The sequence below is a fragment of the Rhinoderma darwinii genome, chromosome 1, assembly GCF_050947455.1.
Source record: "Rhinoderma darwinii isolate aRhiDar2 chromosome 1, aRhiDar2.hap1, whole genome shotgun sequence".
Classification (NCBI taxonomy): domain Eukaryota; kingdom Metazoa; phylum Chordata; class Amphibia; order Anura; family Rhinodermatidae; genus Rhinoderma; species Rhinoderma darwinii.
The window spans coordinates 461,870,047-461,896,819 of record NC_134687.1 but is presented as its reverse complement, the minus strand read 5'-3'; the positions used below and the strand labels follow the sequence as shown (position 1 = coordinate 461,896,819).

Sequence of the window (26,773 nt, the reverse complement as noted above, 5' to 3'; positions counted from 1 at the left end):
CCCTTCAAGACAAAATGTCCCAAGCGATCAGCTATTATCTGTGTGGAAATCCGGCAGTAAGTTTTCAATTTCCCTGCTACGCCACCACAGGGTAAATGAAATATTACATGCATTTTCTGGCAGATGGGATAAATATCAATCAGATCAGATTTCAAGTAATTTAGATTAATATTTGTCTGATAGGAGGCCATAATTTGTGTATGTAAACCCAGTACAAACAACCATTTGTGAGATTTAATGAAGATTGGATCATTGTAATTGATCTGATTAATGGAAATTGATCTAATGCTCACTCCATAATCGGAGATGAACACTGATGATGAAGACTGATGATCTGATGGAACGATGTACCGTTTCAACAGAATTCTGATACTTTTGTATGTACCATTTCAAGTATGGAATTTTACTTTTATTGCATCGTTGACATAGAAATTGTCGTTTGTACGCTTGTTGGTCATATAGCCTTCTCAAAACTGGACATAATTAAAGCTGGCACAATCATTTTTGCGGGGGGGGGGGGGGGGGGGAGGGGTGGCGGTCAGCAGTCTAATGTGTATAGGACTGCCTAGGTGTCACCTGACAACGACCATCAGGTAAAAGAAGAATCGGGGATGTTGGATATAAACATGGCTGATCCTTTGTTCCCTGGTAGAGAAGTGCTGCCAGAGGTGTCTGGTAACTGCTTATCTCTACTTCCTATTGAAATAAACATGCATTGTCAGGTGTTCTGAGCGTTTATGGGATAGCTGTCAGCCGAACAAGCTGCCTCATGTGTATAAGCTAAAGAAACCGCTGAATAGGATTTTTAACAACTTGACAAAAGGGGACAAAGAGGACAACTCGCTCTATTGCTGTTTCGGAGGTGGAGGAGCAATAGCATTGCATTCTGAGTTTACAACATATTTTTGGGGTTTTATAGGGCAGGTGACAGATTTCTACAGGTTGATAGAATAAAGATTACAAACATTCGGTCAGAGTCACCTGGCCTTCAAGTTGCATGTGACACATCCCCAAATAATGCACTGATCTGAGTTCTTCTTGTACACAGGCGGAGTAAATATAGCATTTGTCCATGTTATATAAGCCCCATAAGATGCACGCAGCAAGGTTAATTGATTGATGCTCACATATTTATAGACCATTGACTCACCAGGATTACTAAGGAAAGAAATCAGCATATACAATGACTCTGCTTTCTGCTGGTAAAAGAGTCCCAGCGGTCTCGGTCATAAAAAATATTTCAGTGTGAATCTCGAGGAACAGGACCTCAGCCTTGTTTTGAACTGTTTTGTAAGACTGCTAAGTGGAAGTGCAAAAGCACGACTCTAGTGACCTCTCTAGTTTTATGAACTCATTGCATTATCAATGTCATTCTAACATGTACATTCCACTTCTTGATATGAGGAATCCCATTCGCTGGGCATTCTAGACCGCTCCTATAAATCACCGGTCCTTCGCTTTTTTGGCTGTAGAAGTGGATGATGCAACCTTCTCAGTATATTACCTGTGTCCTCTCATGTAGATAATTGACAAATTTTGGATGTGATGCCACGATTCACCAACGTTACTCAATGATTTCCTGGAAGAGTTGCAAAGTCTAGTCCATAAAATAAAGTGCAAAACTCTTCGAAACATTAAACAAAAGAAAAATCATTAAAAACATCCTTTATTCTATTACGTCTTCCTGGTATATGTTTTTATACATGAGTATTGATTTTGAATGTAGCACTAGAAGTAATTCATTATTTCTAAAATGCCATGCTTGATGTATTCTAGGGACTTTATCTAGAACCCTATCAGATCGTAAGGTATCCCCATTGTGGTTTTGACATGGTGCTGTCTGTTTGACACGTGCGTTTTTTTTTTAACCAAAACTGAGATTGGGGTCCAATAGAAAAAGAAGGTATAAAAAGGAAAGCGTTGTACCTCACTTCCCTATCAAATACAATTGTATTGCTTTGCTTGAAATGCCACCAGGAAAACTATATACACATCTTTGTAATATAGGGTTCTTTTCACCTATACAGTAAGGCACTATAGCGACAGGAATTTGAAACCTCAAACTGGGCCCCGCATGTTTCCTGAAATGCAGTTCACAAGCAAAACTCAGCAGCCTCTCCTTTCAATATTAACTCTTGTGGAACCGTATGGAAACCTAATTCTTGTTTACGTCTATGGTGCCCTTAGCATTTGGCTTTTTAATACATTCACCGATCAAACACTAAATAATCTTATGGCTTTTGGCGAGCGTAAGGGTTAAATCTCCTTAGGTGTGTCTAGACCTACATTTTATAGAGAAATTGCAAAGTGACAAAATCATAATCCTTAAATCAACCGGCTATTAAAAACAGAAGGCAAACAAAATGCTACAACCGTAAAAATCAATTAGATCATGTATTCTCATTATTGGCTGCTATGTGTTTGCCAGAGAATTATGCCAGAGAATTATATGAACTCAATGTAAAGTATTTTGTTGAACTTTTAGAATATAAATCGGAAATACAAATGCCTTCAATGTAATACCAGGGATGTACATAGTCAAGAGAGTTATCACACAAATTATTTTCATACCAAAACTCCAGAAATGCTGTTATTGGCTGTTTAAAAGTAATTTGCAGTGTTTCTAGCATATAAAAATAACTTTTTCCTAATTTTTTTTGCTTCCCTGTGTTCCCCTTGGTGCTTCTGCTAATCTGTGCTTCACGGGCGGACTTTGAGCAGAATCAGTCTTCTTCCCCCTCTGGCAGCTGACAATATAGTCCCATCTTACTTCCCCTGCAGTTAGGTAATATGGGATCCAGAGAAGTGAAGATACATACTTCGCGGTTGGACTGACCGTACAGGGTATCAGAGGATCTCCCGGTGGGCCCTGGTACCATAATGGGCCCCAATTATTCAGCTAAAGTCAACCCCATTTGGAAATGACTGTGGATCCAATCACTTGTCACTAGGGTATATTTATTTTGGGATGATTCATAAATAATTCGATCTTATTGATGATATGTCCTGTGGGTACAATGATAACAACAAAGATTACAATGCAATTAAAAGTAGACCTGTACATTTTCTGTATAGATGAAGGGGGCCCTCGGGATCACCTACTCTGGTGGGACCAAGGAACCCCAGTCTGACACTGATATACTGTGTGACTTCCAGAGTGTGCACTCCTTTAGAAACCAATGAAAATATAATAAAATAAAACAATACTAAGTGGGTATGTGCATGGTCATATCTGCCATCAGGATGCAGAGCTGACAACCTAGAAGCAGTAGTCTTCTTAACTATACTGCCACTACTGCAGAGGCTCTGCTTCTTCCCTGACAAGCAGTGCAGAAAATAATTTCTATTGGCTGGCCTACAGTAAACATAGGGTCGTTGTTTTTTTTTTTACAGCATTGTTCAGTTTGTATGATCTATACAATAAATATGAAATTTAGTGGGGGGACAATCCCTCTAATAGAGAGGCCCATAGCAAAATCAAATGGGAGCCTTACTGGTGCTTGTACATGCCATCAATGTAACAGGTCCAGATCCTCTCCCACCACAGGCCCCAAAGCAGCTGCATGTGTTCACTCCATGGTGTGTACTATGCACAACCCTAGAAGAAACTTAAGAAAAATTTACACCACACTCTGTCAATTTGAAATGTAGAAGAAATATCTATTAAAACCACTAAGAAACAGAGCATGAAAGGAAAAATAACTTGTATTTTCTAAATGTTTTCTGATACTAGTTAGACAAAGGAGCAAAGCAAGAAGATTAAGATGAAAACTATTAAAGAGGATCTGTCATTAGTTTAGTAATACACAATCTCCTAGCTTATCTAATAGACGCTGTCACACTAATAATGCTAGTGAAAATTGTGGCCCAAAATGTTTATTATTTTAAAAGTTATGAGCTTTTTTCTAAATATGCAAATTAGGTTATACTAGACAAGTGGGCGTCAACACTAGCGATTCTCCTGAGGTGGAGCTACCTCATAGCCTCTGATGCTGTCCTATCCGCATGAAGCTGTTTCACACAGTGTGAGAGACTGAGGCTGGAGTGAGGGGGGATTACTTCAAACATCCATATCTTGGGCTGTGGACAACCTAGAACACCAGTTCTGGTGGCATATGAAAGAGGAGATTCTAAGCTTTCATATAACACCAGGATGAAACACCTGGAGATATCACCAGTTGAATACACAGTCGGGAATGGAAGCTGTATACTGTATGATCACGCTGTGTTGCTGGGCAGGGAAGGGGGAGAAGCTATATGATGATTGGACAGCGTCATACAGAAAACATTACACTGCCCAGAGTGAAAAGAAAGCGTCACCTCCTATTTTGTGGTTATAGCCAAATTAGCATAATTAGAAAAATTAACATAACTTTGCAAATAATAATAGTTTTTGAAAACAAATCACACAGTAGTTATCAGCATCATTAATTTTAAACTAGTGAATTAAACTACTTTACTAGCTTAACTAGGGAATTAAAGAGGCTCTGTCACCAAATTTTGCAACCCCTATCTGCTATTGCAGCAGATAGGCGCTGCAATGTAGATTACAGTAACGTTTTTATTTTTAAAAAACGAGCATTTTTGGCCAAGTTATGACCATTTTCATATTTATGCAAATGAAGCTTGCAAAAGTACAACTGGGCGTGTTGAAAAGTAAAAGTACAACTGGGCGTGTATTATGTGCGTACATCGGGGCGTGTTTACTACTTTTACTAGCTGGGCGCTCTGATGAGAAGTATCATCCACTTCTCTTCAGAACACCCAGCTTCTGGCAGTGCAGACACACAGCGTGTTCTCGAGAGATCACACTGTGTCGTCACTCACAGGTCCTGCATCGTGTCGGCACCAGAGGCTACAGTTGATTCTGCAGCAGCATCAGCATTTGCAGGTAAGTAGCTACATCGACTTACCTGCAAACGCCGATGCTGCTGCAGAATCATCTGTAGCCTCTGGTGCCGATGTGTCCTCGCTCGTCTGACACGATGCAGGACCTGTGAGTGACGACACAGCGTGATCTCTCGAGAACACGCTGTGTCTGCACTGCCAGAAGCTGGGCGTTGTGAAGAGAAGTGGATGATACTTCTATACACAACGCCCAGCTAGTAAAAGTAGTAAACACGCCCCGATGTACGCACATAATACACGCCCAGTTGTACTTTTACTTTAAACACGCCCAGTTGTACTTTTGCAAGCCTCATTTGCATAAATACGAAAATGGTCATAACTTGGCCAAAAATGCTTGTTTTTTAAAAATAAAAACGTTACTGTAATCTACATTGCAGCGCCGATCTGCTGCAATAGCAGATAGGGGTTGCAAAATCTGGTGACAGAGCCTCTTTAATAAACTAGTGACAGATCCTCTTTAAAGAGGACCTGTCAGCACGCGTCATGTTTGTTTTAGTACACATTTGCATTATCTTTAAATAACAACTCTGGAGCATCTTTTCTTAGAATGCTGCATGGTGGCATTCCCCTGGTATTCCTCCTGGAAATGTATGAATAATTTGTCATTTCAGTGTTGTCAGTGTTACGATTCCCCTTGTTAATAGAGTATGTCCTTACACAGTATGACACTGACACAACTGATTTGACTGTGTTGTGTAGGGATACACCCCATAGACATGGGGTAACACCCAATTGTTAATTTATTCATACATTTCCAGGAACAACAACTGAGGAACATCACAACAAAGAGTTCTAAGAACAGATGCTCCAGAATTGTTATTTTAAAGCAGAATGCAAGTATTTCCTAAAACAGACATCAGGAGAATTGATCCGTACTTTTTTTTTTTAGGATAAAGGTAAACTAAGTTTTGCTTAGGGTTAGGCAAGATCTATTAAGTAAGGAAATAATCCTCACCAATACTTCATTATATAGGACATCCCGCATTATGTCACATTTGTCCTAAAGATGGCCATTGATATCAGATAAAAATCCAGCACTAGACATTTGGTTGTACAATGGCAGTCTGCTGTGTTTGTTGTTTAACTTCTATGAAATCTGGAGCTGTCCTATGTGGTGATATGTATCAAGTAGTTGTCAAGAACATTCTGGTTTTAAATCCATGATCTGTCCAGTTCAGTATGCTGATATTGAGTGTCTATTATTTATTTGTGTGCCAACTTTTTCTATTCTTATGTGTAGCTGACCTTATCCAACATGTAAAATATAATAACCAATATAGTTAAAGGGAACCTGTCCGCTCCTAATTGCCTACCAAACTGGTTCTAGCGATTGGTAGGTCTTGTAAAACGATGTGCCCACATACCTTTAGTTTGCTTTGAATTACCCTGTTTGTCCAGATAAACAACTTTATTGCCATGTGCAAATGACTCTGTAATTGCCATTTGGGCAGTTCGTTTCCACACAAGCTTTCCTGTTCTTGACATTTTAGCATGATTGACATCAGCACGCTATGGCCACGTCACTGTCATCCTCACTAAGGGGGTAATCCAACGCAAACTAAATCTATGTGGGCACGTCGTTTTATAAGACCTGGTACCGGTTTGGTAAGCAAATAAGGAGCTGACCGGTTCCCTTTCATTTAAGCCATTTTGTAGAAAATGTGATCTTTAGATCCTCATACAATAAGGGTTACAGGTAAATTGCGTTGTTGTAGCATCTAGACAGAAGTGATGATGTATTGCAGCACTTTGCGGTTTGCCTAGTATAGTTACAACTTTTCTATTTAACATGACAAGAACTTTTCATGGCGGCTTTATATAAGAACATCAGTGGTTAAGATAGTGTTTGATAGGCCAATATGATTGCTGGATTATCATGTGACTATGATAAAAATAATAATCCTGACCCAAGACCTTCTGGAACTTACTGTCCACCTTCCTTCTTTTTTCAGGCCAGCAGCCCCCAGGACCTTCGTCTCTACTACGAAAAAAACAAGACCCTCATACCCAAGTAATCGTTCTTCTAGCATTACTGACTTTTTCCATTGACTTGCTCCATGTCTACACCTGTTGATTCTCTGCTGAAGTTCCAAGCTGCCAGGGAGATGGGCACTAGATATTTGGCACTGACTTTAGAATTCCTTAATTAACTCTGCATAACTGCTTGTGCCAGGCTCAGACAGAAAGCCCTTTAATCCCTTCAGCAAATGGGGGAGGTTATTTAAGGAAACCTTGTTTTATTATGAAAGAGAAACAAAATACATGTATTAGTTCTGATACCTTTTACTGCAACACTTTTTGTTTTGTTTCTCTTATTGAGAACAATATTTTATTTTTTTTCAACTGGCTAACATAGAACCAAACTTTATATATATATATATATATATATATATATATATATATATGTACATACAATGACACAGATATTCCCTGAATTTAGCAATTTGCTACCAGTGCAACCTGTTTGTCTGCACATATGTAAGTCCTAGTAGTAGGGGTTAGGGACTGCTGACTTTTTCTTGTTTTTATTTTATTGAGTTTTATCAGTGAAGAATAAGGGTAGAGGTACTGCAGACTTTCTAATGCTACTATTCATCATATAGCCCCTCCTATAGTGTGTGTGGGGGTAAAAGCTCTTTGCTCTTTAACCAGTCTTCGTTGATTCACATGACTTTATTTTGCGGTCTGCCTCACAACTTCTGATCCCTAAAAATACTTTATAACTACTACACTGAGCCTAGTTTAGGAGTGATGAAGAATAATACCCGGGGTGCTTGCAACTGTTAAATTTAAACCTGGCAAACATGTTCCCCTCTCGCTTTTCGCTAGCACAGACTGCTCAAATCTTCTGCTCAGCATTTCTCCTATACTGTGACTTCTCAGTCTCATTGCTCGTCTGCATAGCTTTGCCCTTGTATTTCTGTGTTGGTACATGTTGTTTAACTGGCGTATATGTGTGTGTTGACATTTCAGCATCCCTCGAGAAACCTCATGTCATCTAAAGCAACTTCTTTTGGGGCTTTTACAGAGGAACCAGAAGGACCGAATGGACTTTGGTAAAGTGTTAATAATACTTGTAAATTATTTTGACGAACATCCTGCAATTGCATAGTGGACCACTAAAGCCACTTCTAAATTTCTGTGTGTATAGAAATCTGCGTTAAAATGTATACTGTGTATTTCACTGGTTATATTCCAGTACATGTGGCTATCTGCAAAACATTATCCATACTTGTCAAAGTCTTCATTCATTTATCGCAAATTACCGCAGGTCAGGAGTAAGGCTGGGTTCACATGTTGCATTTACGTTGCGTTTTTTTCAGGGTTTTTGTACTGCTGGGGAGTTACCCATGCGTTTTACAAAAAGTTTCAGTTGTGATCTGGTTTTTAAAATCACTAGTCACAGCTTTTATAGATGTAACATTTTGTAAAACGCAAAGGTAATTAAAAAACTCATGCGTTTTTTTTAGATCCGTTTTTTCCCCAACAGTTAAAAAACGCAATATAAGTGCAAGATGTGAATCCAGCAAGTGAAGTATAACAGCAGAGAGAGCCTCCATGTTATCAGATAAAGAGAAGAACCTCATTGAGTTTTATTTTTGCTTGACCAATAAAAAGCCAGCTCTGGGTATTTTATTCTAAAGATATTGCCATCCCTTCTATAGGTGCACACATATAAAATGCCTCACGTGGGCTTTCCCAGCTTGTAGTATGAGCAGATAGCCAGGTTTTTATTTACTTCACGGTTTACAGAAACCAGTTCTATTTCTATGGTTTTAGGTGTGTTTCAAGTTCTGTTTATTTAGGAACTGATACTTAGTATAAAATATGTTTAGATATGCAGAACTATCTTTGGCCTGCTCCTAAACCTTTTTTTTCTTTCCTTTAGATGAATTCTTTCACCATGCGTTTTTAGACGCAGGCTCCTCCATGAAGAAATGTATGTATTATGTGAAATGTTTATGATGAAATATTGGCAGCATGGTTACACGGTGGCTAGCATTGTTAAAGGAGTAGTATATTTTCAGCACATAAAGGTTATTCTTCGTATATAGAGTTGTCAAATAAACTTTCTTTATTAATTCCTCACCGTTTTCAAGATCTCTGCTTGCTTTTATGCAATAGGAACCTTAATGTTATACTTCCAGGGAATAAAAATCTGTTCATGTGATGATCACACAGGTGCACGGCTCGTTACAGTACAGTTATCAGAGCTCTTCCTTATAATAAGCTAAACGCCTTTGTGATCATCCCATGACCAGGACAGGTTTTTATCTCCTGGAAGTAAACAATGAAGGTCCCATCTAAATATTGCAAGTAGAGAGACTGTATTGACGCTGTGAGAATATTTGATACAGAACTTATTGTGGAAAATTATTTAACTTTTTTTTAACGCAATGAACTAAGCTTTACTTAATGAAACCATAATACTCTTTTAACATACAGTTCTGGGGCCTTGTGTGTAATCCCGCTGCAGCACTATGTGTATAGAAATTGTATGCGGTGCTGTGAGAAAGATGTGTGTGTATGTATGTATATATATATCATATCATATCATATCATATATTAATATTAATAACTCAATCTACAGCTAAAAATCTGTAGATGACTGCTATAGGGAGGTTGTGAGAATTGTGTTGTTTTCCTTTAAGATCTTTGTTGATGCTTTGCCGTATAAAAGAAATGTAACTTTTTATATATCCCCCTCTGTCTTCTAGCTGCACCTGTACCAATGCCATCATATCCTAGTTCAGGCTCAGGAAGTTCTTGTAGCAGTTCTTCCACATCACATTTGGCATCTCCACCTGTAAGTATATATATTTATTTTAACATGTGTTCCCAAATACCTCAAATTCTATATATAATATAAAAATGTAAGCGACACCACAAATGTGGGTAAAGCATTTCCAGGCGAAATAGGGTGCCTACAGGTATATAGACTCAATTTAAAGGGAGTCTCTCGTCCTTTGTGGCAATTTAACCAATAAGCAAGTTCCCAGCAAGTGCTCCGGCTCTCGTGAGTAAACCTTGCGCAATGCCTCCCTCTTGACCTTGATTTATGGCTCCAGCAACTATGGAGACGTCAATCGCGGCCGAGGGGAAAGCGTTGGGCAGAGTTTACTCACGAGAGCCGGAGCCCACGGGGCGCTTGCAGCCTGATTTGCATATGAGAACAAAGTTATTTTTCTCTGAAATACTAAGTGTATCTGCAGCCACAAAGGTATGTTTGAACATATGTTCAAGTTGCCATAAAGGACCTGACAGACTCGTGTTGTTTCCTTACTCCCTAACTGGAAAGTGAAGCGGTTGATTTTGATGGGCTGCTCTATTCAGTATTCAGTGCCAGGCCAGTTAGTTGCACAATATTATCAACACCAATATAAATTATAATACATAATACACATAATACATAACTTAGAACAATATAACTTATAATACATATAATACATAACTTAGAACAATATAACTTATAACACGTACTGTATGTCTGACTATTATTTCTGTATTCTGTAAGTGAGGCCGTGCAGCGTTAACAAATAAAATATTGATGAATATACTGAATATACTGAATGGTAAAGTTTTTACTACTTCAATATGTGAATGCTTTAATTCTTAGTTATTTTACCCCCAGCAATCCCTAGGTGAAATGCAACAACTGCAGGAAAAAACCCTGGTCTCACCTATCCCTGATTCTCCAGGATTTCTTCAAGGTTCAAAGGAATCTGGAGGGAACAGCAGCAAAAACTCATCCTGTGACACTGATGATTTTGTTATGGTGCCCGCACAATTTCCAAGTTCTCAAGGTTTGTTTCTAACCAACTGTATAATATTTTTTTTAAAAACTAAGTTAAAGTTTCAGGTCAGTAATGAATAGAAAAAATCAAGGTAAAAAGACTTGTAGGCAGGAACGTGCACACCATAGAGGCAGACCATGCCGTTGTTATGGGAGAAAAGGGGGCCCCAGTATAGACTAGCCTTAACCCACTTTATCTTGAATTGTGTGGACCTCCACAGGACCTCCTCTTCACAACCACTGGAACATTAGCAAATTAGTGAAGAGGGGAAACAACTTTCTCACCTGAAGGATGGGAAAGGGGCTATGGGGCAATATGGTTTCAGCATTGGCATGAACCAGCACCAGCAGGGGCACCACGTTTTTTTGTGAAATGGGATTACATTTAACGGACCAATAAATCTAAGGTTAAAAGCTTATAAAACTATTGGTAATATTAAAAGAGCTGCTAATATAATTCACTCCCCTATATGTAAATGTTTCTGGAGGTTTTTAGAACTGGATATATGTGTCATGAAGAGATGACTATGGGGGGCAGACATTTTTCTGGGCTTCCTGTCAGTAAGCCCATTGAAAAACACTACAGTCAGCATCTCTCCAGACCAAAATGACTGATTGTATTTAGCTGCATAGAAAAGAAACTGGTTAGTGTCCCCCTGATGTACATGACTAAAACAACCTCTCGACAAGGGTAATCAAAGAAGGAAGCAAATATAATCCATCTACCGAGGACTAATCCAGTGGGCAAATTCCGATATTCTAGCTTCATAACTTAGTGATTAATTGATGCCAGTTGAGGCTCTTGATACTTTCCATTCGATCGATTGTTACTTGTAAGTCCTTAAAAAGTTCTTCCTGCCTGACACTATGAAAGGCAGGACAATGAGGCAGAGCACCGCACACTTCCAAGTATTTCAGAGGCACTTTGCATGAGTCTAAATACAGCATTTAAGAATCTGCTGTCTTCCCCTTGAAGACCCTTTCCAATTAAGTTGTTTCAAGTTTAATATAGATTAGTGACTGAAAAGGAGGTAAATAAAAAGCAGAGCTCAGTGACAGGCAGAGTGAATTATACAGGCCAATGGGACCATTGTGACGCCTTTGTTATTCTGCCCATGTCCCTATGATCTTCCTCTTTGCATAGAGCCAGCTAATTTCCACTGCTCTGTCTGAACATGATCATTAAAGTCTGCTCTGTTTCTCAGGCAATTAAAACAAAGATTCAGATCGTTTTTTCATACCCAAATCCCTCAAGCTTTGTTGGCAGGTGGGAATAAACTGTTTGGCCCAGAGCTCTAGGAATGGTTTGGAAGGATTCCAATGTGTTTCTTACTTTTCATTGATCTATGTATGGCTTAATTGGCTGCATGATAGATAGATAGATAGATAGATAGATAGATAGATAGATAGATAGATAGATAGATAGATAGATAGATAGATAGATAGATAGATTAGATAGCTGGCCATACAGTAGTCTGAACCCACCGATATTGACAAGCTTGGCAAACAATCTTAAGCGTATGAGGGTCTGCCAACTGTTCCCCGACAACAGATGTCCAGAGAAAGAGGGATCGGGCATTTGGAATTTCAACATGTCTGATCCTTTGTTCCCACGGGAGATAAGCTAGGGGTGTCTGGCAGCAGCTTATTTCCTCACTCCTTTGAAATAAACATGCATACTTTCGTTTCCTATGACAATGGTTTAGTCACATGTTTGTTGACACATGGTGTAATTCTTTTTCTCCTGGTGTCTTTTTTCTTTCTTTTGAAGGATGCTTTTCCTTTTTTTAAATGACAAAACAGAACGTATAGTAAACAATTTCAGAGTGTGAGGTAAAGATTTAAAAATTCAGTCAGAAGTGAAGGTTGATAGAAACTGTTCAACCATAACATTAAGCCTGGGTTCACACGTCGCCTCCAAAATGCATGCGAAGCTCACTGAGACATAAAAACCCAGTCTAAAACCGCTGACAGGTGAAGCGAATACCAGTGATTATCGTGTTACAATTCCACCTGACAAGTACTGGGATATATTAAGCAACAAGTGAACAGACAGTTTTTGAAGTTGATGCGTTGGAAGCAAGAAATTGGGCAAGAAGTGTAAGGAACTGAGTGAATTTGACAAGTGCTAGACGACTGGGTCAGAGCATCTCCATAATGGCAGGTCTGGTGGGGTATGTAAGTAGTCCAAGGAATCAGTGACAGGGTCATGGTCACCCAAGGCTCACTGATGTGGGTGGGGAGTGAAATCGCTGAAACAGTTAATGCTGGCTATGAGAGAAAGGAGTCAGAACACGCAGTGCATTACAGGTTGCTGAGTTTGTGGCTGCATAACTGCGGACTGGTCAGAGTTCCCATGCTGACCCCTGGCGACTACCGAAAGTGCCTACAATGGGCATTTGAGCATTAGAACTGGACCATTAAGCAGTAGAAGAAGGTGGCCTGGTCGAATGAATCATGTTTTTGGTTTTTTTACATCATGGGGACAACCGAGTGTGTGTGCGTCGCTTACCTGGGAAAGAGATGGCATCAAAATACACTATAAGGACAAAGCAAGCCATATGGAGGCACTGTGATGCTCTGGGCAATGTTCTGCTGGGAAACCTTGGGTCCTGACATTCATGTGGATGTTACTTTTACACACACAACTTGCCTAAACATTGTTGCAGACCAAGAACACCCCTTTATGTGAACGGTATTCCCTAATGTTAGTGGCCTTTTCCAAAGAATAATGGCTCCTGCAACGCTGCAAAAATTGTTTAGGAATGGTTTGAGGAACATGACAAAGAGTTCATGGTGTTGACTTGGCCTTTAAATTCCCCAGATCTCGATCTGAACAAGCATCTGTGGGATGTGCTGGAAATACAGGTCCAATCCATGGAGTCCCCACCTTGCAACTTACAGAACTTAAAGTATATGAAAATCTTTGTAGCCATTTTTTTTATTAAATGTATGTAATTGGCGATTAACATTTTTCTAATTTACATTCATTAAACATTTTCTTTAGTTTTTGATATGCAGCTTCTATGTATCCTCTATACAAAGAAGCTGTGTCAAGCGCAGTCAGCTGAAACCATCAGTTCAGCTGAACTGACGGCTTGGATGAAAGCGGATCCTGTATTCATGAACTTAGATCTAATCGCTATTAGGGTTATCCTGTGTGTTTGAGACACACAGAAGCCGCTTTCAGCCGAGCCATCGGTTTAGCTGAACTGATGGTTTCAGCTGACAGAGCATGATGCAGCTTCTATGTATAGAGGATACATAGAAGCTGCATATCAAAAACGATAGAAATTTTTTATCAAATGTAAATTAGAAAAACGGATTTTAATCACCAATTAGATACATTTAATAAAAATCATAATGTCTACAAAGATTTTCATCGGGGAATTAACTCAATATAAGGCAGGTGGTTTTAATGTTATGTCTGAACGGTGTATTCTGTATCTGCTCTGTCTGCACTGTTCTTATGTTGTCATTTGTACTTCATATAGTCAGCTTTATTATAGCTTTGAGCTAATCAGATGTTTTTCATGTTCTAGGGGATATCACAGAAGCCACCACAAACAAGCCCATCCAAGATACTTTAATGCATAGTGGGTAAGCAAACTTCGGATTCAAACATTCTACAGATCATGCATCATCATGTATATGAAAGTTAGCGAATATGACCCAGTCCTACACTCTGGCCACACAATTTTGATATCATCAGGTAACATTCAGCTTATTTGGCCACATTATCTGAGCAGATAAATAATTTCCAAAACTATTGCATATTATGAAGGTCAAGCCACACACAAATATTCACTGCTCTGGCTTTGCTGTGCCGTGTCCAATCATTTATCTCCATATTGAGTGGATTGCTTGAGATCTCACAAGAACTTACTGGGCCATTTCCAGATACCCTGAGGGATATTACTAAGTATATGGACCTTGTAGAGCAAATATTATTCTTTTTAAAGGTTTTCAGCCCCATCTCTGCTTTTTTCCCAGTTCGCTGTTGACATCCGCCGGTCTGGAGAGCCGGGCTCGAACACCTTCACCAACGCTTCCATATAGCTCCTCCCCCAGCCCATCCCGGTAAGCGCTAAAAAAAAAATGACCATCTTTTACCTGGTTCATAGTCGTAGGATTTTTTTTTTCTTGAACATTTTATTTTGTAGTAACACTTCCCATCCAATATTCAGTAATATTCACATACTATATGTACAGGACAGGATTCTTCAGCAGATACCCTTGATTTCTGTGGGATTCCAACTGATGACAAATCAGTTTGAATCAAATAATTTTGCACGCATTCAGTCGGGATCCATATTTCAAGGAGTGAAATGCTATGAAACAATACCGGATTTACTTAGGAGCCTGCAGAGACAGAGCGAACACTCTATGTACCGTATACCTGAAATGTTACCACATATCTCTAACTGGTATTGAATGGAGACTACAACACAAACTTCTACAGAATGAACTTTAAGGCCCTGTTCACACAGTTTTTTTTACAGGCCGAAAATTCTGCCAGGAAAAATCAACTCCGGTTTTTTTTAAGTGGATTTGCACCACAGGCGTTTTTTGACGCGTTTTTTTGCCAAGATTTTTCTTGTGTTTTTCGACTTGTTTTTTTTACCTATTCAACAGGTAAAGGGAAAAAAAGCGCGTGTTTTTTTTTATACTGAACGCGGCAAAAAAGGTGTAAAAAAAAAAACGCGTCGGCTGTTCTTGGCGTTTTTACCGTCTCACATTGATTTCAATGGGGTTTTTGAGGCGGAAAACGCCTCAAGATACGGCATGTCGCAGGAAAAAACGCCTCCACCTCCTATTGTAAACAATGGGAGGCAATTTTGGCAGTTACTTGCCGCGGATTTTTGCTGCGGTTTCCGTGGCAAAAAGGTGTAAAAAAAACTCTGTGTGAACAGGGCCTAATACTGCCCTGACATGAGGCACGAGCATCTTGTGTTTAATCGAAGGTCTGTCCCTGTTCATACTGATATCATTTTTGTCAAATCCGTTTTGGTCTGTTAATTAAAAGAAATATTCTTTTCAATATACTAGTCCTTCTCAATGAATTAGAATATCATCAAAAAGTTATTTCAGTAATTCAATTCAAAAAGTGCAACTCCTATATTATATAGATTCATTACACACAGGGAGATCTATTTCCAGCATTTTTTTCTTTTAATATTGATGATTATGGCTAACCGTTAATGAAAACCCAGAATTTACTGTCTCTCAGAAAATTAGAATATTACATATATAAGCCCAATTTCAAAAATTATTTTCAATACTGAAATGTTGGCCAGTATATGCCCTCTATACTTGGCCGGGGCTCCTTTTGCATGAATTACTGTATCAATGCGGCACGGCATGGAGACGATCAGCCTGTGGCACTGCTGAGGTGTTATGGAAGCTCAGGTTGCTTTGATAGCGGCCTTCAGCTCTTCTACATTGTTGGGTCTGGTCTCTCATCTTCCTCTTGACAATACCCTATAGATTCTCTATGGGGTTTCGGTCAGGCAAGTTTGCTGGCCAATCAAGCGCAGTGATACTGTGGTTATTAAACCAGGTATTGGTACTTTTGGCAGTTTGGGCAGGTGCCAAGTCCTGCTGGAAAATGAAATCAGCATCTCCATAAAGCTTGTCAGTAGAGGGAAGCATGAAGTGCTCGAAAATATCCTGGTAGACGGCTGCGCTGACTCTGGACTTGATATAACACAGTGGGCCGACACCAGCAGATGACATGGCCCCCAAACCATCACTGACTGTGGAAACTTCACACTGGACCGCAAGACACTTGGATTGATGCCTATCCACATTAATTGCATCAAATGAAGCAATTGTTGCTTTATTTATCTGGTGTTCAATGGGCATACACACTATCCAGGTTCCTCTATATTATTATAGGGCTGAGTATCCTGTGCACATACCCCCCTAATTTTGTCAATTTTAGGAAAATGTGTTTGTGTATACTTATGGAGAGTATTCCTTTAAATATATCTGTTTGAAAGCTACGACTGTACTTACATTATACTTTGAAGAGGAAAGCATGGTGACTCTATGACGTTGGATCTCATTGACTAGGGCTATATAATATAAGGACTATAGTCTATAATCTTAGCTTGGTCTATATGGGGCAACAAGCCCTGGCCCACTGTTTATGAGCACTTTGTTTCTTTTACCATAACAAATAAGGCACTGGTGGCTAATATGCCCCATATATAATTAAGAATGTGTGATATACCTTTAGACTCTGCACATATAAAAGAGCGGCTTATCTATACCTCCGGCTCCGTGCATGCGCTTGTGGAGCGCTGTGAGAAAGTAGTACAATTGGGCGCATGCGCCTTAGCGTCGGCGAATTAGTGCTGTTAGTAATCAGTCGTTTAGGCTACTTTGTATGCAACTTAAAAACAAATCACTGAAAAAGAACTATATTAATTTAAAAATCACTGAACAGGCCGTACTTACTCATGAGGACAGGTACACACGCCACAACCCAGCAGGACGCAGACAAACCACAGTGCTACATAGAGGGAGATTACACAGGTGCAACTTACACGCCTACTATTCGTGAGGGGGTGGCTGCTTAGTATTATCATTGCACACAAATGTAGCTTTTATAAGTGTGTCAGTCACATGGTTACATGTAGTGCACCTTGCTGTCTTACACCCTATTAGTCACGCCCATAATATTAAACAAGGCGGGCTGCCCAGCACCTTCCAATATACTGACATACCATTCTCCCCCAGAGCGGAGTCCCGGGCAGAGCGCTAGTACAGGCTCTGCTCCGGGACTCTGTGGAATTCCCTGACATCGCTGCCCATATATGGACAGTTTGTCAGGGTCTTCCCCAGAGCGGAGTCCCGGGCAGAGCGCTAGTATAGGCTCTGCTCTGGGGAAGCCTCTGACATCGCTGTCCATACATCGACAATGATGTCAGGGGCTTCCCCAGAGCAGGAGTCCCAGTGATGTCAGGAGCACAGCTGGAGTCCCAGGAAGAGCCTACTAGCGCTCTGCCCGGGACTCCAGCTCTGGGGTTGCCCCTGACATCTCTGTCCATATATGGACAGTGATGTCAGGAGCAGAGCTGGAATCCCAGTCTGCACTCACAACTCTACTATTATATCATGTACTTTACTCCAATCACATCCAGAGCTGCAGTCACCACTCTACTGTAACACGTTATACTCCAGTCACATCCAGAGCTGCACTCACAACTCTACTGTAACATCATGTACTATACTCCAGAGACATCCACAGCTACACTCACAACTCTACTGCAAGATCAGTAGATGCAGATACAAACATCTTGTCTTATACTCCAAACAAATCTAGAGCTCCAGTCACAACTCTACTATTATATAATGTGCTATACTCCAGTCACATCCAGAGCTGCAGTCACAACTCTACTGTAACATCATGTCTTATACTCCAGCCACATCCAGAGCTGCAGTCATAACTCTACTGTAACATCATGTCCTATACTCCAGTCACATCCAGTGCTGCAGTCACAACTGTACTGTAACATCAGGTCCCATACTCCAAACAAATCCAGAGCTGCAGTCACAAATCTACTGTAGTTAGAGTGCTAGAAGCGGCTCTGCTCCGGGACTCCAGCTCTGGGCAAGACCCTGACATCACTGTGGTAGCATCTGCGGAGGGCACTGTGGCCTTATCTAGGGGTGTGTTGCATTATCTACAGAGGACTCTGTGGCAGCATCTACAGAAGGCACTGTGGCAGCATCTACAGAGGGCGCAGCGGCAGCATCCACCGAGGGCGCAGCGGCAGCATCCACCGAGGGCACTGCGGCAGCATCCACCGAGGGCACTGCGGCAGCATCCACCGAGGGCACTGCGGCAGCATCCACCGAGGGCACTGTGGCACGATCTAAAAAGGGGCTGCCCAATCTTGACATGTGTGTCTGCCAAACACTGCTAACTGAGCCTCCGGACTGCATTTAGCGACACTTAAACTGGAAAGCTGGATTGTTGAAATAAGCACGTGGAGAAATATCTCAAATTTTAAACCTAGCGGTATTATTATAGTAATGTAGTATTGTAGTAATGTAGTATTATTATAGTAATATAGTGTTATTGTAGTTCAAATAACTAATTGATAAATAATAATTTTGTATTGTATCAAATTTGAAAGTAATGCGGCCCGTCCAGTTCCCATTTTTTCTATACGCGGCCCACTTACCCGGCCGAGTTTGAGACCCCTGGCTTAGGCTGTGTTCACATCTGCGTTGAAGTCTTCGTTGCAGTCTGTCAAAAATGTCAGAAAACATTGGGCAATAAAATGATGGAAGTTAATGGTGGCATGCCAGGCGTCGTTGGTGTCTGTCGAGTGACAGATCCGGGGCGCTGACGTTATTTTCAATTTGAACGCATATGAACTTAGCCTTATTATTTATTCTTTTATATGTTAACAGTATTTTTTAAGGTGTTTGAAGTGCTATCTCTTATGATGTTTTGGTTTCTCCAATTTAGACTGTCTCAGGCATCAACTAGTAGATATGGTCAGTCTGTGCCCATTCCAGTACCAAGTCAAATTGACAACTATCGGAGGATTGAGCAAAATCTGCAGTCACCCAATCAGTATACGCCACAAAGGTTTGTATGGAATGTGTCTGTATACCATCAGAATGGCATACATCGTCTTTAAGTCCACAATCTCAACAACTAGCTAAAGGACCATTTACTTCTAACAATTATTGTTACAACCATACATAAAAATGATGGTTATTGTTTATATAACAAGCAGTCATCCAACGACTGGTCCTACTGCACTGAATTACTGGTTACTGGCTTCCCATTGCCTCCCGTATTTAGAACAGGCATCCTTTTGATAGGAATCCATAGAATCTGATAGATACCATACAGCTAGTATGCATGTGATCAGAATTGACTGATGAGACTGAATATACATAACAAACAGCACATACACATGTGCATAGTGATCGAAGGTAACTACATTATATATGTTATTACATTTCTTTAAGATAATAAGCGTACTTTTGTTAATTATGCATATACTTTATCATTGGATGTCTTTTGTGTGTGTTTTTTTTTTTTAGATCTGGCATGGTGCGGAAGTCCAGCAGTGCCAGTCCCATTAACTACATGAGAGCAGGAACATCCCCCCCTTTTCCTGTAGAAAGTGCCTCTGCACCTACAACAAGGAGGCTCTCTTTTGGGGGAGCAAAACCATACATTCCCTCTCCACAAGGTAAGCTGTTTTTTTGTTTTTTTTACAGTGCCATAAAATTGTGGCATGAGAAATCGTCCAAGCATAAAATTCACAAAGCTCATGAAAGCTGTCATCTAGCTACTTCCCCATACAGAACAGCTTGACATTCTGTTTACCTTGTTTCTATGTATATCACAGTGGGCACTATTCCAGAGCAGCCTGTGCAGGACATCAGCAGGAGCCCTGGAGGAGCAGAGCCTAGAAACAGGAGCCCTGATTATGGTGTGTGGATAACATGAAAGAAATATATCTCACTATTATTAGCTTTTCATTCACTTAGCACAGACACACTGCCCCATTAAGATTTATTGTTTTCAAAGCTGAAATCCGGTCCGAATTAATGTGTTGTTCACGCAACTGAGGGTTTGTTACAATGGATCAGTGCAGGTAAGAGTAAGTAGCATAGGGGCCAGAGAGAGATTTGTGCTTGAGGATTGCTTACAATAACACAACAAACCCTCAGCTATGACTAGGTCAAACATTTGTCATTTCATGCAGAATATAATACATAATATGGTTTTAGTGTAGTGCCACTCAGTGACTCGATCCTTAAGTCACGCATGGACAGGCGTATTTGTTGTCAACACACACTGGTGTTTTTCCAGCACTAGGGCGGGAATGGAGATTTATTCTAGACGAGTTGACTATATAAATATACAAGACTTTAAAAGCCTAGGCTGCATATAACAAAATACTTTATTGATGTGTGGATGAGTAAGCATTGGTGGAAGTTTCACTTTATCGAAACCAGGACTTAGTGGGAGTTTTTGTTCGGGCTTCTTTTCTGTCAAGTACAATATATTTAATAACAAATCCGGCCATCAGAATATTCTTGGTTGTGGGTTAGTGGGGGATGGGATGGATGTGGTAAGTTGCAAGTTCAATTTTTTAAGGAATAGGATCACATATATTTGTTCCACCTGCCACCAGTTGTTTGAGCCTATAATTATTTTATAGGTATTCCAGTGCCTGCACAGAATTCTTGTAGAATGGGATCTCGTCTAAACAGTGCTCCAAACTTGTCTGAGCTACAACCATGCAGACAGAAAATTAAGAAACAGCTATCAGATCCTGTAATACCTAGAGATGTCTTTACAAAGCCAAGTTCCCCACAGCAGATCCATGGCTTCCAGTCCACCAGACCTCTCCGATCATCCCCCAAGTTGTCTGAGTTTATGCATAGGAGCCCCCTTCCAACTATACTCGGTTCACCCACAAAGGTGAGAAAACATGAAACCTAACAAATGGTATTTAAACTACTATTAACATTTGGAAAAACTAGAGTAAGACCAAGTTCACATTTTTGTTTAGTATGTGTCGCGGACACTTTTGCATCTTATTTTTCCGGCCAGAACCACTTCTGTTATGGCTATCATTGGCATCTATCAGGTGCAGATGTGTTTGGGATCCTTTACAGCGGGTCATAACCACAACCTGTTGAGAAATAACCTTGTGAGGCAAAAGGAAATGTTTTTTATGTGCACCAGACTTGTTCTGCTGATAGAGTTCAGTGACCTCTACAACAAAAGTGTTACTGGCCTAGTGATTTTTCTAAAAGAACAGCAGAGTTAAGGTCCCAATCTTGGCCGGTGCAACAAGACAGCCCGTTGATCAGCGCTCGTTTTCTCCTGTCACACGGAGTGATGTACGGGGATGAGCGCTCGTTACTCTGATCGCTCGTCCCCATACATTTTTATACAGGCCAATTATCGGCAACGAGCATTCTATTAAGGCCAGGATCACAGATGCAGTCTTTGATGCAATTTTTGGCTTCGTTTTTTGTGCCGAAGCCAGAAGTTGATTCAAAAGGAAGGAAATGTATAAGAAAAAGACTGACATATCTGAATTTGGCTCAAAAAAACTGTATAAAACACTGCATCAAAACTATGTGTGCGATCCTGGCCTAAGAGAGACAACCCATATAGCACATTGAATACAAGCATGTGCATAGATTAAAGCATGAATTACAATTAAACTTGACTTGGCACTGCTGAGACCCCATGGCTACTTGTCTATTCTGTATATTTATTTGAGCCATAAGGTATGCCTGAACTACAAGTTCTTAACTAATATGAAAATAGATGATCTTAAATAAATTACTATTTATTTACTTGTTCCCTTCCCCCTTCAGAGCATATCACCATTTGAGTTCCCCAGGGGGACCAGCTCTCAGAATCTGCTGACTCTTCTCACTCACCAAGGAGTAATAGTTCCACCAACCCGAAATAAGACGCTACCTGACCTAAAGAATGTAGGACCGTATCAGTGCCAGCAAACTGGCATGGGGGTGCGTCCTGTGGAGGAAATGAAAGGGCCTTTCGGCAGGTAATAATGTTAATACCACAATGAGGGGGCATCCAGTATGTCTAGAGAAACAAAAGGTTTCTATACCAACATCGAAGGTTATATATATATATATATATTATATATATATATATATATATATATATATATATATATATATATATTTATATATAAAAATCATCCTTTGCTTTCAGTTGGTCAATCACTATCGGCTTATTTTTACTGTTTTAATCAGGGTTGTCCTAAATGTCTATTGCATTTTCTCACCCCAGTTATTAGTTGGCGTGGTTGTTTAAAATACATCACGCCTGGAGCTACACGGCAACATTTAGTCGTGTGCAAATTCAAAATCACAGGATTACCGCAACAGCAGTGTTTTCCTGTGTGTCACAAATGTTCTTTTTTATAGTTGGAAGGTTGCCCGCAACCTTGTTTCCCATATGTGGTGTAGCCCCATTAAAATGTAATAATTCTGAGATGACTGTTCTGTCAGTGGTCATTATGCTTGTGGTCTGACTTCTCTAAGGTGTGTTTGCAGGGTGCGGTGAATACCCCCCAAAAATCCTTGATTCCTGATCCAGCTGTTGTACTTAACTCCAAATGACAAGTTCATTCCAGTTTAGTCATATTCTTTGTAGCCACATTTTGAAAATATAGACTTTTTCCGTTTGCTCTAGAGCAAAAAACATTGGTTCCCCTCTGGCTATGACCACCATTTTACTGCTTTCATAAATGTGTTTGTGTACAGCCAAGATCATATCCTTTAAAATACTATAAATTGATCTAGAATATGTTTATATGTGTCTCAGCTTCCTCAAATACATTTATTGCTGGTAAATGCACACAGCGGCTGCTATATAGACTGTTGTAGAAAACAGCCTTAAAGCCATTTGAGTTGACAAACCTACCTTTTGCATGCTTTTTGTAAATTTGTGCAGTATATAGGATTGACTTGAGTGCAGTTTTTTATGCCAAGTGGTCTTTGGTGTCTCCATTCCACACAGGTCTCTCAGCACTGGCAGACTCACAGATCTCCTGTTAAAAGCAGCATTTGGGACACAGGCTCCTGACGTTGGCAGTACAGATAGTCTCAATGCAGAGAAACCAATGGAAATAGCAGGTGAGTTTCTCTTTCTTTAAGCGTGGAATGTATTTTGTCACACATGTTCGCCACACCCCAATCTGCTTTATGATGCTCATTTTATTGGGTAACACATTTTAAAGATATATTACTTGATCATTTATCGGTGCCAAATCCAGCCATTGGTGACATTTTATTGTCTAGAGTTGTCAGTGAAATAATGCCTAATCCCTGGTAACCTGTTGACACAGTGGCCGGACCATGGTGATCCAGTTGTATATGAGCTTGCAGTACCTCATTATCCAGCTGTGCAATTTATTTTCTTGGTCCAGTGGTTTGTAGTCCATCCCGGAGTTCTAGCCCCACTCTCTGGTATTCCAGTGTTAAGTGCTATTACTGGTAATCCACAAGTAGCCCCGGTGATCCGAATGTTAAGTGACCATTCTTGGTGACCCAGTAGCTGCTTATCTGCCCGTAGGCCAGAGTCTCCCTGCTGTGCTGTGACTACATGACTAAATTCCACCTGAGTTTGTGGCTCGTGTTGACACTGCATTCAGCCAATATGTCTGACGCATATGTTTGTATACCAAAAAAAAGTATTCACAAGGGGAGAGAAGAAAACCTCAACCGCACGTCCACTTTTCTATACTTGATCTTTTGCGGCTTAGCAAAATGTAAAAATGTACGAACATGAGTTCTTAGTTTACATTTTGATCAAACTGTACAAGCCCATTTGCCACATCACGGCAACCTCTTTAAACTGGGTCCCTACTCTATCAAGTGCAATATCGCATGGCAACCAGTGCCGCTGCAACACAGCACCTGCAGAGGGAGCAACCCAGGAGACTAACAGCACCCATGCTGCCAGTCTAAGCCACCTTGGCTCTAGGCCATGTCCCCCACCGATACAGCACCACAGCAACAAAGATCACCAGAAAACATCACAAAAAAAGTGAACAGATGGAAAAAGCTCATCTTTCCTTGTAGTATCGTTGGCCAAACTGAGAACAAATAGGTAGAAACCCAAAAAAACTATACAGACATGAGGCAAACTTTTGCCAGGAGAGTGGCCTTTTAGTCTTTTTTGACAAGTTTATTCCTGAATACTGCATTTTTTAGGTACTGTATCGTGTAGCCTGCTACACTATTTGTCACCACCGAAAAAGTGTATACTGTTGCACCTTTTTTTTTTAACAATACAAGTCAATGGGTAGATGGAGTTATCCATTTTTAGATTGGTGGTGGCCCGACCGCTGGTACTCCACCTATCGCCAGAACGGGATTCCCAGTGGTTGGATCTCCACCGATCTAGCAATGGATAGGTGAAAGCTTGTTGCAACTTTAAATGAGTGGCTTACATTTCACATTCCTGTCTTCGATCTGTCTTATAAAAAAAAAAACAACTTAAATTGTAGCTAATTTTGCAGGAATAAATCATAATACATAGAAAGTGTCCAATGAAGATGTGGTGCCCAACATTTATTTTCTTCATTTCAAAAACAGGAAAGCCAGAAAATTGCTTCATTGTTCACTTTCTCAAGACAAGAATCCGCTGTTGGCCAGTGATGTAATGTTCAGCTTTTCCTGTATAAAATAGTTTCAAATAAAGAAAAGAGCCACATAGTGCATAGCCATATTAATTTCTGCATGGAGACTTTATAAATTTTAACATTCACATACAGCTTATCCCCCGGTGCATCGGAGCTCCAAAAGCGCGGGTGGAGTACATTTCATGTTACTGTTTTGCAATATATGAAAAGGAAAAACAAAATTTGAAGTGTTTTGTTTGGTAGTTTTACTTAGACTTGAAGACCGACTAAACATCTCCAGGCCATGTATAATAGCAGTGTTCTCCTCATTGTATGTGCTCGCTTAGTGCTTTTTATAGATCATTCACTTTATTTTGTGAACTTCCTTTCTGCTGCCATTCTAAATGTTTTTCAGCACCTTCCAGGTGATTGTTTCGGTAAATATATAATTTAAAAACATACTAAAGAGCCACATACTGCGTGTTGTATATTAGGCTGCATTCAAATTCCGCAGATTTTGTTGCAGAAATATCTGCGACGGTCCAATTCATTTGAATGGAACTTGCAGAAATCCATGTGCTCCCTGCAGAAACAACACCATTCAGATGAATTAAACTGATTTTCAGTTGCAGAAGTTTCTGCAACAAAGTCTGCGGCATGTGAATCCACCCTAATATACAACATTTGCAAACAACGAATCAAACGGTGACCAATATTGTTAGGTATCCAATGGCATAAATTCATTGAGCATCTATACAGTAGAATCTTACACCAAATGTCAGTAGGTTGAACTGTAGCCACTTGTCCAATCAATATATATATATATATATATATATATATATATATATATATACCCATCAACTAACAGAAATGTCATCTATTTTAGCTCCCTTAATTGGTTATGGAGGGAACCTGCACTGTGGCGCACAAGGCTCTGTCAGTCCCGCTCCAGTTATTTTCACAGTGGGCTCCCCTCCCGATGGCATGACTCCTCCTCAGACAACGCGCACACGACTCTTCTCAGGTAATTTAGACTGGGCTTTTATAATTACATTTTGTTCTATTTTCTTTTGGATATTTCATTCATTGTCTCTTTACTTATTTTTCCTCTCAGTGGGATCATCCAGCTCTCAGAGCTCAGCTGGCTCATACACTGGAAGACATCTTGTGGTTGGCGCAGGTGGTGAAACATTTGAAGCGCCATCAAGCCTTAGATACGCATTCCCTGACACAGGGATGGCAAATGCTGAAGGCATTGTAATGTTTGAAGTGCCTGAGCTTCCTGAAGAGACTCTGATGGAGGTATGAAACTTCTTAATAGGTAACATGATGGCAATGTTATGTACATTTAAGTTGGCCGGACACAGTTATTTCCCCTGATTTCCCAATAAACATGCACACTCATCTTGGCCGTCTGTGCATTTTTATTTCAATGGGGAGGGAGGAATTAGCTGCTGCCAGACACTTCAAGTAGCGACTTATCTCCAGTGGGAACAAAGGATTGGTCATGTTTAAATCCAATCCAACATGCCAGACCCTTTTTTACCCTGACATCTGCCATCTATTATGGACATCTGCCATCACGAACGAGTATAGAGACACAGTTTACATCAGATGATCGATTGATCCCACCGAAATCAGTGGCTACGGTTGAGTTTTGATTAATATGTGTGGGCAAATGCCAAAATTATCTAATTATAAACTATACCTAAAAAAAAATCTGTAAAAAAATGAACGTATCACAGTCAGAACATGCAATATGCTATTATAGTTTTTGTCCTTCCTGTCTATATTAATAGTCTTCATCAGAGAGTATGTTTCCTGTACACACCCTTCTAAATGTGAGCACGTCCGGAGAGGACAGGACAAGCTCTCCAAAAATTCACAAATAAGTTACAAGGGAAGATCGCCA

General features: G+C 40.2%; 1 protein-coding gene across 2 annotated transcripts in view; it reads left to right on the top strand.

Annotated features, from left to right (window-relative positions):
* ULK1 (unc-51 like autophagy activating kinase 1) overlaps positions 1 to 26,773 on the top strand; it is an 88,649-nt gene that overhangs the window by 47,529 nt on the left and 14,347 nt on the right. For both annotated transcript variants that reach the window (XM_075833034.1, XM_075833043.1), the window contains 15 exons: positions 6,861 to 6,919; positions 7,882 to 7,964; positions 8,798 to 8,848; positions 9,627 to 9,715; positions 10,541 to 10,712; positions 14,245 to 14,302; positions 14,696 to 14,782; positions 19,188 to 19,310; positions 19,775 to 19,926; positions 20,086 to 20,169; positions 20,905 to 21,167; positions 22,079 to 22,272; positions 23,256 to 23,371; positions 25,748 to 25,885; positions 25,976 to 26,163. In XM_075833034.1, the coding sequence (XP_075689149.1) occupies positions 6,861 to 6,919; positions 7,882 to 7,964; positions 8,798 to 8,848; positions 9,627 to 9,715; positions 10,541 to 10,712; positions 14,245 to 14,302; positions 14,696 to 14,782; positions 19,188 to 19,310; positions 19,775 to 19,926; positions 20,086 to 20,169; positions 20,905 to 21,167; positions 22,079 to 22,272; positions 23,256 to 23,371; positions 25,748 to 25,885; positions 25,976 to 26,163 (1,857 nt within the window). The remainder of the gene's footprint in view (positions 1 to 6,860; positions 6,920 to 7,881; positions 7,965 to 8,797; positions 8,849 to 9,626; positions 9,716 to 10,540; positions 10,713 to 14,244; positions 14,303 to 14,695; positions 14,783 to 19,187; positions 19,311 to 19,774; positions 19,927 to 20,085; positions 20,170 to 20,904; positions 21,168 to 22,078; positions 22,273 to 23,255; positions 23,372 to 25,747; positions 25,886 to 25,975; positions 26,164 to 26,773) is intronic.